Source organism: Crinia signifera, chromosome 19 (assembly GCF_055691185.1).
Source record: "Crinia signifera chromosome 19, ASM5569118v1, whole genome shotgun sequence".
Taxonomy (NCBI): domain Eukaryota; kingdom Metazoa; phylum Chordata; class Amphibia; order Anura; family Myobatrachidae; genus Crinia; species Crinia signifera.
In genome coordinates, this window is record NC_139226.1 from 117,673,467 (window position 1) to 117,690,667 (window position 17,201).

A 17,201-nucleotide genomic window follows, 5' to 3' on the forward strand; every position below is an offset into this window, starting at 1 on the left:
GGCCCCATCCAGGTCTCTCCTCCCGCTGTGTATATAATCATAGCATGTCACACACAAGTAAAGTTCTCCTATCACTTAGACACATTAGGGGCTGATGCCAAGTGAGTGCTAGGCCAATTTGCAAAGCATCTCTTCGGTGATTCTGCTCTGCATATTCCCATAAATGTCATGCAGATTTGTGTGATTGTGCAACTGCTGTCTGGGCAGGACGGGGAGCGGAGAGTAAGGGCATATGTGCACATGTATAACCTCCACAAAGAGCGGCTGATGATGATATCCCAGCACTAGCAAAAAAACTGCTTGTGATAAATATAGTACTTGTAGGGAATATATCTTATTTGCATTTGTGTTCCATCTCTTAGCAAACCTCCTCCCGTACATAGGATGTTGTACAAAGGTATTCGCAGCGTTACTGAATGCGTTTATTGCTTATATAATGAATGGAGGCAAGTGGGGGACATGAGCGTAGGCGTCTGGCCTAAAACCGGCGTATCTTAAGATAGTAGTTGCTTTGTATATGAATGCTATTAGGTGATCAATTGCTGACATTGGTGTGCATGTCCGGCTACAGTAGTGAGAATGTTCTATATGCTGGGATGTGGTCGAAAGTCAATAAAACATACCTTAGGTCGACATGGTCAAAAAGTTGACACAAGCAAAAGATCAATATGAGTTTATTTATTTATTTATTTAAAAGGGTCTACTATCCAAGTGGACAGTGTTAGAGTATAATAGTGTGCCGACCGTGCCCAACGCATGGCGAGTGAAGCGGGACACTTATACTGTGTCTATGTCGACAGACACAAACTAGAAAAAACGCAGGTCGACCTTCTCCATGTCAACTTTTTCACCAGGTATGTTGGCCTTTATTCATGTGTCGACCTATTGCCTGTCTACCAAAGAGGGCAGCAACGGCAGCCGTAAAAAGAAATGGAGTATCTCCTAAGTTTTGTGGTAGTGCCGAGGTCCGGGTACCCATCTGCCCACTGAGAATTCCTGTCCTCTTGGACAGAGCTGCGGTGGCCAGCCTGCGTGATCTCATGGTCACTCAGGCAGCCGACTGTGACAATGTGATCCTCGGACCCAGCGCTGTATCGCACATGCATGCGGGATGCGTCTACTTATGCCAGACCCCTTCCTGCTGCATTACCATAACTGAGCACCGCTGCTGCTCCCAGCTAAGCAGCAGCAGCAGCGATGCTCCTCCCACCCACAATCAGTGCTCTGTGTCGGCAGCTAGAATACTCTGTGAAAGTTTGTATGCACAGGTGTGTCTGTGGGTTTTAGCAACGGTACAGCTTGTTCTCTATCCAAGCAGAGGTTTCACTGATCTGCGACTAGAGCAGGGGTGTCAAACTCAAATTCATCGGGGGCCGCATCAGCAGTTTGGTCACCCTCAAAGGGCCGGTTGTATAGGACTATGCGTCCACTCTTTATTATCGTAATAAATTATTGTCACTGCATTCAATTATTACTGTTTTGTAAGTAAGTAATGCTGGTGGCATATTAAAATAAGTATATTTAATGTACTTATTTAATAAATAACTATATATATATATATATATATATATATATAATATAAATAATATACTTATTTCATACACCAGCAATACAGCCCACCATGTCACCATGTGACAAGACTCTGGGCTGGGCTGTATTGCTGGTATATGAAGTAAGTATATTTAATGTACTTATTTAATAAATAAGTATATGAAATATACTTATTTCAATATGCCACCAGCAGCCCACCAAGCCACCATGTGACAAGACTCTGTGCTGCAGCTTACAGCAGGTGTGTCACTGCATAGCCAGCATCATTCATATATTTATTAATATATAACACACCTACTGCAAGCTGCAGCACAGAGTCTTGTCACATGGTGGCTTGGTGGGCTGTATTGCTGGTGGCATATTGAAATAAGCATATTTCAAATACTTATTTATTAAATAAGTACATTAAATATACTTATTTCAATATGCCACCAGCAGCCCACCAAGCCACCATGTGACAAGACTCTGTGCTGCAGCGTGCAGCAGGTGAGTCACACCATAGCCAGCATTCTTACATTTTTATTATATATTTTTTTTTTTTGAAGGAGAGCCACTTACTGCAATGATGTGTGTGGCAGCAGGCAAAAAGATCCCCCCTCCGTCGCGCGCCAAGGCAGGGCAGGACAGCCGTCACCGCAGCCGCACCCCACGCTCCTTTGCCTGAGGCTAAGCATACTGCGCGGGCATGACGGCATGACGGCATGACGCAATCGCGCACGTCGCCGGGCAGCGCACTGGACTCCTGGGAACGCTCAGCACCGCAGCGTTCTCAGGAGGCAGCCGGCTTTATAGACTGGCAGCGCAGCGCAGGCCAATAGACTTGGTCTGGCGGGCCGGATTCGGCCCGCGGGCCTTGAGTTTGACACCTATGGACTAGAGGATTCTTAATGTCTCTCAATCTTAATCCAAGATCCGTCAATGCCAGGTATAGTATATTCCATATACGCTCTGCTGGAAGGCGTTGCAATAATTACTCCTCAACATATTGCCGGCTAGTCTCTAGCACATTGGGTTTTTTTTTTTTTTTTCTTTTCTTGTCCAGTGAACACAGCCAGAAAGGGAGGGAGGACATGGCGTGAAAGGGATGCTTAAAGAAAAGGTATTCTGCAGAAGTCAGCCTGCCTCCCTTGACACTTCCACCCGTCCCCTCTCCCTTCCGCGGTATGAATCTGCTGTATCTCATTCCAAACACTAATTCCAGTTTAATTGCCACTGGCCCCGAAGCCTCTTCAATAGGAGCTAACAAATGGTTTGCAGCCCGTAAAGCTCCATCAGGCTGCATTTTAAACGAGGCTCCCTCCGTCCGGCTCGCATGCCAATGAGATGGTAGAGAAGCGCCATGTTTACTAATTACCCACTCTGACTTCGTGCCACAGACTCCTAGCCGGCTAGCACGTCTCCACTATATCGCTTCGGTGCGACAAGAAATTTGACCCGTGAAAAATCTGAAGTTCTTTTCTTTATAAACCTTGAGATACCTGCAATCACCAAATCATATATCCATTGACATGACATTGACTAAAGTGTTCTTTTGAGATTCTGCTGTTTGAATATTGGAGTATATTTGTCTACCCTGATACATTGTACAACAGGTTATTTAAAAAAAGGAACGGATGTTGAAGATGTGGATCTGAGAAACTCACCGTTCTATTGTTCTAGAACATGGGTGTTGTGTCATTACACAATACTATCTGACGCAGACTTATCTGCACAGAGTTAAAAATCTCCAAAATTGATCAGAAGCAATGAAGTGTCATTTCGCAGATAATCGTCGTTGCAGAATATCGATGTTTTGCTTTTTAAGATGTGGTGACTAGAACCAATTTAAACTATAACAATAAAGAGGATGTACAGTAGTCAACCTGTCAACAGTTAGGATGTCGGTATTCTCAGAACATCTGTATGTTCCGAGTGACAACATCTGGAATCTGAAATGACGATGTGACTTCTGCAGAATGCCAATATTAGGGTTAGGCTGCGGGAATAGATGGTAGACACTAGGGGCGGGGGATTAAGGTAACAGGAGATAATCACTGAGGACAACTGGAATTGTATTTATTTATTTATGAACAGTTTTTTTATATATAGCGCACACATATTTTGCAGTTCTACAGAGAATATTGGAACATTCACATCAGTCCCTGCCCCAGTGGAACTTACAATCTATATTCCCTACCACATGTACACGCACACAGACATTCTAGGGTTCATTTTGTTGGGAGCCAATTAACCTACCAGTATATTTTTGGATTGTGGGAGGAAACCGGAGTACCCGGAGGAAACCCACGCAAGCACGGGAAGAATATACAAACTCTGTGCAGTTAGGGTCATAGTGGGAATCCACACATCCTCCTCATCTGGCGTTGGCTTTAGAAGACACGGTCGGTGCTGCTATAAAGACATTCAAGTCATGTCAACACTTGCATCATGTTAGAATTCCATCACGGCCTGATTTGTGTGTAGTTTGTATATTTTTCCTGTACTTGCACAGATTTGCTCTTGGTGCTTTGAGTAAATGCAAAAATATACTGATTAAGTTAATTGGCTTCCAATAGAAATAAATCCTAGTGTTTGTGGGTGTGTACATGTGGTTGGGAATATACACTGCAAGCTCCACTGGGACCCACACTGTGGTGAATATGCATTATATAGATAACTGTTGCTAAATAAATCACCGCTCTACCTACTATCACCGCTCTACCTACTGTGTCATTGCACACCTCTCTCTGCAGTTCTGGCTGAGTCCAGTTTTGCAACTTTAAACTCCTTTCCCTTACCTACACAAAAAGCCTGGGTAAGAACGTTATGTAAGCTCTCATGAGCAGGGCCCTCTTCCCTCATGATGTTCTTCTATTAAACCATCTTCGATGGCACCAAAACCTTTGGTTTTCTGCCACCCTGATACTTATTTCAGTGTCCTCTTCTGACGCGGCTCTGCTTATGACCCTGTACTTGTCTTCTATTGTATTCAACTGTAAGTCACTGTTTCCGGTTTTGCTTGTTCAATGTTTACGTACTCTATGATTGGTGGCTGTGGATCCCTTGTCGTGCCATATATATATAGAAAAATACTAATAATAAGTAGCTTACTTCTATAATGTTATATGTTTTCTGCTGCTAGTTATGAGATATAATGTAATATGGCAAAGATGGATTACCAAATATAAAACCATTGAGGAAGATGTTTGGGCATCACTTACATACCAAGGCAATGGTGACAGTGAGTTTAGCAATAATTTTAATGATAAAAGTTATTTACACTGCAATTTAAGACTTCAGTTTGATCACACCTCACCCATATCTGACTCTCTGCTCATGTTACATCTACCCCACCTGCAGCGCAGATGGTTTTGCCCATTTTAGGAACAGATTTGTCCTGCGATCAAGTCTGAATTAAGCCCCATGTCTGGAAAATATGGTCCACCTTAAAGAACCACCAAAACCCTTCATTCATGAAAACAAGCATTCGCAGCTGTAGAGTTCCTAAGGTCCATGCCAAACATACCTTTAGTCCATTTGTCAAGGTTAAATATATAAGGAATAAAGGATTATTCATTTGATCAACTACCTCCTATGAGCGAAGTTAATTTCCCATCTCTTGGCACCATTGATCTCGAATATGAATATTATGAACACAGAAGTTATTTATTATTTTAATCTCTTCCAGTTCTGTCTCCCCTTACTACTGCAGGTTTCTCTTGCCCCATTCTTTCCTCCAGGCTACTTTGTCCTGTATGTTTCTGTCACCCCTGGTCTGTCCTGCACTTTTCTCTCAACCCAACCAGTATCCTTCACTCTTCTTTCAACCCTACTCTGTCCTGCACTCTTCTCTCAACCAGTATCCTTCACTCTTCTTTCTGTCCTGCACTCTTTTCTTGCAGCCTTCACTCTTCTGCCAGGTTTTGTGACCTTCAAGTTTCCCCTGTCCCTTTTTTTCTCCTGCAGGGTCTTTTCTTGCCCTTTGGTACCCTAGTTGAAAGAGAATTCTACAAGGGAAGTTCTAGCAATGGGTGGCAGTAAGGCTAATAAGTTTAAAAAACATTGCCTTACATTTCAGATAGAACGGGCCTGCATCACTAGAACATTTCTATTTCAACAGTCGCTACTTCCATCTTAGAATAGTTTCTAATGACGCTTTGCTGTTGACACCGGTGTGACAATATTTCCAACAGTCTGAATTATCGGCACACACCTATTCATTGTGGCCATTTTCGACCACATTAATGCCCATGCAGATTCAACTTTTTAAATCGTCAAACCTTCATCGTCAAAAAACGGTCATACATTTTCGAATCTGCTGCCGTTTTCATCAAAATACATGTGGATCTGTGAACTACATGTTTTATGACTGTCAGAACGTTTCTGACAGTCGGAAGATTGAATACAGACGGTCAAGTTACACAATATTTCTGACTGTCGAAAAATTTTGGATAGTCGAAAAAAATATATATATTACCTACCCCCTTAGTGTCCCAACAGTCCTGGTCATATGTTTATTAAATGCTCATCATCGATGAGTATCTATTTATGATCCATTAAATAAATAGACAGATGAGGCATTTTTGAGTGCAGCCGCTCCATATTAACATTTAGTTTACAAAGTACCCCTATAATTTGCTGTAATCACTTGGGAGGTTCCTTGCCTTGTTTTCTGTGATTTTTAGGTTCTAATTTACTTTAATTTAATGACATACTTTTAAAAAAAATTCTTTACAATGGTCCGCTATTTCATCCTTGTGGCCGTGTGGCCTATTGTTCACTGTACGGTATAGGCCTCTTGCGCAGACACTGTTTTGGTTACCGCGGAAATGAATTGCTAGCCTATTCCAAGGCCTCCCTGAGAATCCTCTGTAAAATGTCTTTAAATGCTGCTTAATTTGTAATCTTTTAAAAGAGCAAAAAAGCCATTAAGACGTCAGTTCTTTCAATAAGCCCTGTGTCTGTGGGTTTATTTAAATTTATTGAATACAGTTGTTTTGTGGTGTATTATTCTTTTTCCTTTCTTTTTATCTATAAAGCGCTTTAGGCACAAAAACAGTACAAAAAAACACCCTGCTTAATATCTCGCATTACAAAACTGCAATTCCCGGTAGTTTCACCATAATTAGTCTATGACCAACATTGATTGTAAATATACAGTACATCACATTTAATGTCCTTTCAATCACTGAAATCATCGATGAGAATTAAATGAATGAAATAATAGTATACATTTCTAAATTTAACATATGAGCACTTTCTTTTTTTGGGGCATGGTGAACAATTGAACTTAAAAAACACAAAAAACTAGTTGGTCGCTATGGCCACTTTTTGTATTGTTGCTTTCAGTTCATACTTACCTACTTTACATACCTTTTTTTGGGAGATGACAAACAAAGTGGCCATTTGCTGGGCTTATTAAGGCAATTTATAGGTGTCTTGGCTTGAGGAATGATATACTACTTTATGAAAGGCCCTGCCCACATCATACAGTAGGCCGGTTAATATTGTTTAGGTAGGCCGGTAACTGATCAAGGAGTCTATCGGAAAGGCACTTTTTTTCCCCATCTGGAGATTATAACAGTCTATTCTGCCCTGAACTGATTCTCTGTAGTCTGTACTCTATGTAAACAAAAATGTTTCCCTATAAGTGTTCTTTCCTACTGGTCATTCCTCACCTTGCCACTATGCGGTTACTGGGAACTTTGCTGTACTTTCTTAAAGTTCTTCTCCCATTTACATGTAGTAGTTCTGTTAGGTTTGCTATTTCATATTGGCTGTTTATTCAGGATATATAGTGACCTGTCAGAGACATTTCTCAAGCTGGCCACACATATAATTAGAATCCTATTTTATTGCGCACACACACACGCACACACACACTATTAGTTCCTTATATAGAACATACATACTCCACAGTGCATTTGGACTTTCAGATTCAACTACTCCAGTTGAGTTTAAGTCTATACACTTGGATCACCAGTAGCCAACTCCCAACCAGTATCTAGTGGGGAGAACTTATTCATAGACCTTTTTGGCACGTTGGGGAGTTTCGGAGTATATTTATCTTAGCACATTTTTGTGACCAGTGAAGCCTCTGACCTCTCACCTGCTTTTAAACAATGTCAAATACCATCATAGAGGCATATGAGACACATTTGGAAAAATGAAGGTGCATCAAAGTAATTTTGGATCTGGTTTTTCAATCTTGCTAAGATGTGCAGGCTGCCAATTTTGAAGTTTGAGGGCTGCACATGTTGCCCCAGAAGTATTTTAGGTTGCCTATAAACGTAACCGAGGCAACTTCTAAGTTGGTAAGGAGAAGGCTATATCCCCTCGGAGATTGCTTTTGCTCATTTTGCTTTTTATATTAACCTTTGTTTCTTTTGTTCCATGAATAAAAAATATCATGACTGCTTAGCTAAATAATTACTTTATTTTCCCCTTCTGAACATTTCAAGTAAATTGCACATATTGTTTAAGTATTGTTTATTTTGCCCTGGTTGACTATTTATGCATTTTAATGCCATTCGTATTGTATTCTTAATAATAATTCATTTTAGTGTAAGTATGTACCAAATTACATTCCTTATACTATCTGCTTTTATTTTTTTCCCTTGTTCTGCTTTTATTTTCAGTTAATGAGTTTCTTTTTTTTATCTGAACTTCAAATGCTAGAGCTTAAAAATCAATGTTTTCAAAATGTGCTTTTGAATACACATTTCAGTCTAGATAAAATGTAAACCCATACTGAATAAGGGATAAGCGTTACTAGTTTCTAAAGAAAAGTTTTTGGAAATTATAGTTAAAACAAAACTTGTTCCTTATTTAGAAGTACACAAGGGAATAATAGACCCCAAAGCACCCCAAATTTTTTTTATTTTTTATTTTTTTTTACTTGAGCCATTGTAACACTGATTTTTTTCTAAGATGAGTTGAAAAGTCCATCTAAGTGTATCTCTTTCTAGAGTATCTTTTGATACTAATATTTTAACGGTATTGTAATTTTGTCGGATTTTGAGGTTGCCTTTCTACACATCTTTTTGTCCAGATTTTGGAGGATGGTTTTTAATGGGAGATAAACTCTATGTATAAGTACTGTCTGCTACTATAAGAGTAAGGGCTACTTAATTGGGTCAGATTTGACCCAATTCAGGTGGATTGGGTCAATTTATCTGACAAAATCTTATGTGCCTGATGTGTATTACCCAATGCACAATCCCGTGCCATTGGGTATAACCAAGAGATTGCAAGAGATTGATCCTCCTGCACATAGGATAAATCTTGAGTCAATCAGGTCCAATTTGTTGAAAAATAAGTCAGACAAGTGTAAGGGGGCCTATACTCTACAGGTGTTTTTTTTTTTTTTTTTTTACGAAGATGGAAGTTCTATTGATGGTGCCCATAACTAGCAATAAGAATCTGCTTCTTATTTTTTTTAGCACCGTCTATAAGATAATCGATGGAATCTGATAGGTTGCCAATAGCAACATCTACTCTTCAATAGGACTCTCAAGACAAATAACTATATCTAATGTGTGTCTTTAGACATAAAGCAGCAAGTTATATAAAATATATGTGGTCCTATAAGCTATAGCATTTCAGTGTGACGTACAGTTATTGGGTAGCTTTTATGGCTGTTCTGTTTTTTTATATGGCAGCCTTATGCAAATCTATGATGGGTGCAGTGTGATGTTCTCATTGTACACCTAGTTACTGGTCAAGTTTACAAATCTTTTAACGTGTTTTGGCTGCAAGGTGGGCTATTTAATTAACCAAAAGGCTAGTGATGGCTTTCATCCAGCAATAGTGTTTGCCGGTTACCTCCACCGATAGCCTATCCATGCACGCCTATTCAGCAAAGACAGTGGAAGTACTTGTACTGTCGGCTATCCCAGTACTACTACAGGTTGAGTATCCCATATCCGGGCATCCCGTATCCAAATTATTCCAAAAAACGTTGCTTACCAAGTCCCCCGGCATCCATGGCAGGCCTTCAGCATCCTCTCTGTTGTCTCCAGCGGTCCCAGGAGTGCATTGCGCGAGTGTGTGCGCGCGCCGGTGACGTTACCGGCGAGCCTGGGAACTTGCGCAATGCACTCCTGGGACCGCTGGAGATGCCGGAGACTGTGCTGGAGGTCTGCCGAGGGACCATCGGGGCACCACCAGGGGATAGGTACGTATGTTTAAAAAAAATTATTCCAAAATACAGAAAAGTCCCTTATCCGGAATGCTCATGGTTCCGAGCATTTCGGATAAGGGATACTCAACCTGTATAACACTCTCAGGATGTTTACAGGGAAAAAAAATTTTTTTTGTTTATATTTTTATATTTTTTTATTAGATACATGCTATACTGAAAACCAAGGTATAGAGTCCAGAATTAGCCGGTGAAGACTAATAGATATCTCACCATCACCATAACACTGCACTAACAGGGGCATCCAGGCTGTACTGTTTATGAAGTAGATGTTCATTATTCTGTTGAGTGCACTCCAGCTTAAACACCGTTTCACAGTGATGGTAGCCTGTACATTCAACATAAACTGCAGAGCGTTCTGCGGCTGTGTCTTAAAAATAGTGCAGATAATTGGATGCATTTGTAGAAGAAGCTGGGCTGGTAACTGATACTTTTCCATGTGTGTTTTCTTCCAGGATCTGATATGGCTGTATTCTGTCTCCTCTGCGGGAAGCGGTTTCAGACTCAGACTGCTCTCCAGCAGCACATGGAGGTCCATGCGGGAGTACGAAGTTACATCTGCAGTGAGTGCAACAGGACTTTTCCAAGCCATACCGCACTCAAACGCCACCTCCGTTCGCATACAGGTAATCTTAGAATTTTACAGTACCATGGACAGCACTATTCAGTCCTAATGGGGGAAGGGGAATGTACAGCAGATGTATTTTTTCATATAGCTAAAAGTGCAGGCTCCAAAGCTTAGTACAGTATGGATGAAGCCGAAGAGAACTTACACTGCATAGCGTGCACATTGCGTAATGCATGTGTGAATGTTTATCACAGTAACATTATGCCAGAAGTACAGTATTTAGGTGTGGATGCGGTTGTACGTGGCTTTGCCTGGGCTTTTTCTCTTTCTATTCCATGCATGGTGTAGTGGTTACTGCCTCGCAGCACTGAAGTCATGGGTTCGATTCCCACCATGGCTCTAACTGTGCGGAGTTTATTTGTTCTCCCCGTGCTGGCGTGGGTTTCCTCTGGGCACTTCGGTTTCTTCCCGCAATCCAAAAATATACAGGTAGGTTAATTGGCTCCCAACAAAATTAACCCTAGAATAAATGTGTGTGCGTGTACATGTGGTAGGGAATATAGATTGTAAGCTCCACTGGGGCAGAGACTGATGTGTTCAAATATTTTCTGCAAAGCGCTGCGGAATATGTGTGCGCTATATAAATAGCTGATAATAAATGATGATCTTCTGTGTCTCCATCGCTCTGTCCAGTCTGTCCCCTCAGTCTTTTTCTCATGCTCCTTGTTGCTCCAGTCTTTTTCTCTCGTGCTGCCTCAGTCTTTCTCGCTTTTTGACTCAGTCCATGCCTCTTCTGCACATTGTTGCCCCTCAGTTTTTCCTGCCCCTCATTGCCTTTCAACGTTTCTATTCTGCCCCTTTTCCCCTTTCAGTCTCTCCTGCCCCTTTTTCCCTTTCAGTCTCTCCTGCCCCTTTTTCCCTTTCAGTCTCTCTCTCCTGCCCCTTGTTCCCTTTCAGTCTCTCTTCTGCCCCTTGTTCCCTTTCAGTCTCTCTTCTGCCCCTTGTTCTCTTTCAGTCTCTCTTCTGCCCCTCGTTGCCTTTCAGTCTTTCTCTCCTGCCCCTCGTTGCCTTTCAGTCTCTCTCCTGCCCCTCGTTGCCTTTCAGTCTCTCTCCTGCCCCTCGTTGCCTTTTAGTCTTTTTCTCCTGCCCCTCAGTCTCTCTCTTTGTCTACACATGGAGAAAGCCATTCTGTATTGTATGGTCACAAAATTACGCCATCGCATCTGTGCACAAATATCACTAGATTTTATGGCTCCCACCATTGTGTACACAGCGGAGGTTTAAATATGACTATTTCCATTCATGTTCTAAAAAAAGTAATTCTTCTCTTTGTAAAATGACTCATTTCTTTTATAAAAAACATTCATAGCAATTAGATATTATTTCTTTTATGATGTTTATATATTTCTTTAATTATTTGGTTGTGGAAGTATGGCACGATGTCCCTACAGAGCAGTGCCAATAAACTCAGCTTGCCCCAGGCCCTAATGTTCCTTTCACTTCAGAAAACTTTTCAGTTCTTGATAACTAAGTATGTCCATCAATGGAGTTCAAATTCAACTTAACAGCATCTAGGTGACGTTGTCAGCTCTGTATGTTACACCATTGACCAATGCTTGACATGTTTTGCTAGTGAGGAGGGTAGGAAGTGTAATAGTTAGACGATTGATCCCCTTTCCTTGTCTTGTGCTGCAGAGCGGCGCGTGCTTTCATTAATAATGCAAGAGGTGTCTTCAGCATGCGTGCCCAGTCTGTGTGCTTAACATCAGCAGCTGTGTTTGAAAGCAAAGCCACTGTCAGCCTCCTGGCATTGATTTAGAGGGTCTCTTCATGCACCATCATATTAGCTGTGCAGCAGAGGTGAGGAAAGAAGGGTGGGTTAATGCTTTTACTCTGCCACTGGGGTGTAGCACATTTGACTAGAATAAATTGCATATTATTGGCAGTGATCAAATTGCTTCACTACTAGATAGATCTTGTTTTGATTATATATTGCATGTATGTTGGCATATAGGCGAAACATCGTCAGTTTTCCACTCCCGATATTTGGCACGTTGACTTTTTTGGCGCTGTAAGACCTATCTGATGCCCGTAAGTGCCCGGACCATGTCCTTGTCCTTCTGCAGACTGCTTTGAGACCTTATCTGGTCTGATCGCAGGACTTTGTCTACAGATGTCAAGCGAGTATATATGAAGATAGGCTGAAATTGGGCAACATTTCTCTTAAAGATGGCTGTGTACTCAAGTCCCGAATCCCAATAGTTAAGGTTTTAAATATGTCTGTTCTTCAGTGCAGGTGATGTTATGAAGGCCTTGGTCGTTTTATTCATTCACCTTTGTTCAAACCTTGATATCCTTAAAATGTGACCTTGTGGGGTAAATGGGTAAAGTGGGCAATAGGGAAGGTTTTGAGTTAAGAACCGCTGTTTCAGGTTATGAGAAGACTCTCCAAAAACTAACCCTGTATCATCCTATCAGAAGAGTTCTAGAAATAGAAATTTTGACCCAAACTGCAATTACAGCTGTATTGCTGAATGAAGGACTCTCCAATGGGCAAGTCTGATAGATCAGCCAAAGGCTTCTTTCTATTGAAACCTTTGTATACGCCTAGGCATCCTGTGAGGAAATAATCTTGTCGTTTATCAGAATTAACACATAAACCTGTGGACAGACCAGGATCAAAGCACGGGTGCTGGATGGCATCCTGTTATTCTCCCATGTGGGTGTCCTCGACCCCCGTAGAGGGAGAATAGAGCCTGTGGCAAGCTACCGAGCCCGCAGCGTGGCAAGTGAAGCAAACCCGCAAGGAACTTGTTTGCGCTAGCCCTCCTATCGGAACACCAGCAGTCGGGATTCAGACGTCTGGTTACTGACCGTCGGGTTCCCCCTGTCAGACCGCTATACCACACCCACAAAGCACATAGTACTGTAGGTAAAAACTTATTCTATCGTAACTACTACTTCGTGCCTTAGGGGCATCAACCCACTGAAGGTTGGTTACTGATAACAACTTAAGTGCACATACATACATACATACATACATACATACATACATACATACATACATACATACATACAGTTACAGAGTACAGTAGTTCTGAACTTCTGTTTGAGATGCAAACTATTTTAACTTTAAATGTATCCTCGTTACTTGGTAGATCAGTAAAAAAATACAACCTTTAACCATTTCCAATTAAAGCATTTAATATTAGTCCTTGTCTCGTTCCTGCTTGTGTCACCTATACAGCATGGGCACTTGTGTAGCTCTTGCTCAATCACAAGGGGCTGATTTATGCGTTTCCTACTCCTAATTATGTATTGAAAGTCCATTAAGAAAAACCTTTATTAGGGGTTCAGCTGAATTTGTGGCGTGTAACCCTCTGATGTTCGCACCATCGCCGATGAGTAGAACTGGCTGAGAAATGTTATTTGTATTCTTTTCATTTCTTTTTTTTCTTTAACCAAGTGTTTATAGTTTGGAGCTGGAAATAAGGACTGTAATAAAAGAATGCGAGTAGATAGAGCACATGTAACCAGGAGGACAATTTATGCAGAGGCACAGCCGCGGCCTGACACCAGGATAATGAAAAAACGTAGGTCATTGCGGATGACTTAAAGTCTCCGGGAGTCGGAGAAAATGTATGAAGCAACGAGAACATTACACGCTTGGCAGGTCGGCCGAGGAAAAAATACAGGCGCCCCTGTTCCCCCGCCGTAAACGCAAGGGCCTCCGATCCGCAGCCCGCAGAAAATTGCAATTACAGTGACAAGTGGAATCAGTAATATTTTAAATATTCATGAGTTGGGGCTGCGGTGATCAATCTGGTTTTATTGTCCTTGCTCTGCCTTCTGACATAAATAAGAAGCCACGGGCCTGTCACCCTCTTTATTATATTTTCTGTCTCTAGACTTGGCTGACTGCTGGAAAGGATGTGTGCCATTTAAATAGGGTGTGCGCATTTATAGACGTTTGTGTACATGCATTAAATATGTTTTTATATTGGTTATTTATTTATTTTTTGCTTCATATTAATGAATGCTAGCATATACATGTGTTTTGTTAATATTAAAGATGCATTTCTTACAGATTCTATTGTATACGCATGCCCGCTGGTTGGCCTGTTTCTGTATATTCAATATATTTACACATTTTTTTGTTAATGATTCCCAATATACAAGTAGACTGCATAGTTAAATGGAAAAGCAAAGGGGAGGGTTTTATAATTTACTCAAGGGTGTGATTGGAAAGGACAGTGAATGAGCAATATAGGAAGTGATTGATCATACTTATCAGCTATACCCCTTTATCTAGATGTGGATGTAAAAACCAACATGATCAGAATCTAGAAGTAACACAGCTGCAGAAGTTCATAAAGAATAATAATGTTTCTAATTGGTTAAACAAGGACATTTATATCCCCTTTACAATGCACCCCTTTTAAGGGTAACACAGGCTTCAAGCATGTGGACCCGGATTATTACCGGAACCTCCCTCTACTGGCACGTTGATGACATCATCACCAAGTGCCGCAGAGCTGTATCCCCATACAATGTAAACTGGACCAAAGTCACCTGTTTGTACTGCCCCGCTTCAAGGGTACAACCCTGCTTGCTTCCCGGTTTGGATTGCTGGGAAAGGTGATCAGTGTTTTTTCCTCAGGGACCCTTTTACGCTTTGGGCGACATGGCAATAACCTAATTTGGTATTTTGGCCAGGTGAAAACAGATATTAATGCCTTGCCCATTCCATAGCTCAATAGGCTTTTTGGGCACTAATATAGTAACATTTAGAATAGTATATTGGCCAATATACTTGAGTGTCCTCCTACGTCTTTCCTCAATGTACCATGCAGTGGGAGATGCCTGGCGTAAGTGAAGCCCATAGAGGGGGGGAGCAGGGCTACCAATTAGGATATGGGAACTCCCAGCATCTCAGGGGCGTTCCTATGAAGTTTGTGACTGACATGCGCCGGGAGGTGTCAGCTGCCATCACCGGATGTCAGCTGCCTGCCCACTTCCCCCCAAGCGTAGACGCATATGTAAGCTTCCTCAGAGCAACCATACATATGTATGCACCTTCCACATCTTTTGATGGTTGGTGACCATCGAAAGATGTGTGAGGTTTCCAGTGGCATGCAAATGGATGTTTATGTAAAACATCCATTCGCAGCCATTGCTAACGTACGCGTCCTGCGAATGGGGGGCCGGCGTACCACCACTCGCAAGGCGGGATCTGGTTCACTCGCAAGGATGCAAATTCCCATCTGAGCGAATGAACCACAGGCACCTGAATGCACACTAGGAACACTTCCATGGAATGACTGTTAAAGAAGAAGTTGTAAGAACCCTGTAAATGTGAACCGTTCTATGTATTCTGCCGGTTAAATGATATTAACTTTGTTTTGGGTATTTGTTAACCATGAAATCCTTGCACAGGACTAGTTATAGAAAGCCGCTCCATATTTTCATAGAGAGGCATCACGCAGTATTTCAAATTCATAAAACTTTAATCAGTTTTTGTTAATATGATAGCAATTGTATCCATGGGTATTGCTTTGCAAATCATAAGGTTACAACTGTAACAACCATACATCTGTATGAGACGTTGCATTTCTATTTACTAGGCAGCTTATAAGGCTTGTTCTCTGTTATCAGCCATTTCGGACTCAGGTGGCAGACTCTATTGTCCTGCAATGTACTTATTTACAGAAGGCTCGTTATTCCTTGGATAGAAAATGATCTGGCTTTGCAGCTTCCTCCCATTTATCTTCAGTCCTCATATCTGCCAAGTGGTATTAAACACATTTCTGTTCTTACCGGTTGTCATATACTGTATATAGAGCAGTCTCCATTCCAAAAGTGTTCCGCTGCACCGGGCAATGCATGAATGAGCGAAAAACAAGAAGATAATGAATTACAGTACAATGCAATTTAGGGCAAGTACATTTTAAATAAAGACCGTTCTATCAGGGGACAGGACACTGAAGCAATTATTACAGTGTGTATATATATATATATATATATATATATATATATATAGATAGATAGATAGATAGATAGATAGATAGATATATATATAGATATATCTATAGATATATCTATAGATAGATAGATAGATATATATATATATATATATATATATATATATATATATATATATATATATATATATATATAATCTATCCGACTCGTGTCCGGCACTCCTGTAGCCGTTGTAATTTCAAATGCCGGGTGCCCCCAAGGTAGATAAATATAGACAGATATATTGTGGCACTCTCGGTCTTAATCAAATAAATACACTGTTACAGTGTTTGTTTCAACGTTTCGGTCTTTTTATTTTATAAGACTGGAATGAATGATGAAGGTCTTATAAAATAGAAAGACCGAAACGTTGAAACCAAACACTGTAACAGTGTATTTATTTGATTAAGACCGAGAGTGCCACGATATACCTGCTATATATATATATATTTTCTAAGAAAAGCACATGACGAGTGAGGGCCCTGCTCGTGAGAGCTTACATGATTATTGGGTTTATTCATATGAACTCCTAGATTTGGGTCTTCTCACTTAACCTGCCATCAATCTACATAACCAATTATAGTCAAGTATGGTTGTTGTTGAACTCAATGGCGACACTTAAATTCTGCGTGATTGCAAGGATCTGCATTTCCGAACGGCACATTGCAACCCAGTTTGGGAACCACTGGTATATAGTAATTTGCGCATCTGCACTTTTTAGCCCAATGTTGCAGAATTGAATTGCCCTCATGTAGTGACTACTAAGATGGAAGTTGTATTTCACGTGAGATGTTGCTATGGGCTTCCAATCAGATACTGTCTATTATTCTCTCTAGAAGATGCTAAATAAAGAAGTAGTTTCTGATTGCCATAGCAACATCC

General features: G+C 41.0%; 1 protein-coding gene across 2 annotated transcripts in view; it reads left to right on the forward strand.

The window, feature by feature from the left end:
• ZBTB16 (zinc finger and BTB domain containing 16) overlaps positions 1–17,201 on the forward strand; it is a 128,319-nt gene that overhangs the window by 102,226 nt on the left and 8,892 nt on the right. For both annotated transcript variants that reach the window (XM_083163227.1, XM_083163228.1), the window contains exon 5: positions 10,186–10,356. In XM_083163227.1, the coding sequence (XP_083019353.1) occupies positions 10,186–10,356 (171 nt within the window). The remainder of the gene's footprint in view (positions 1–10,185; positions 10,357–17,201) is intronic.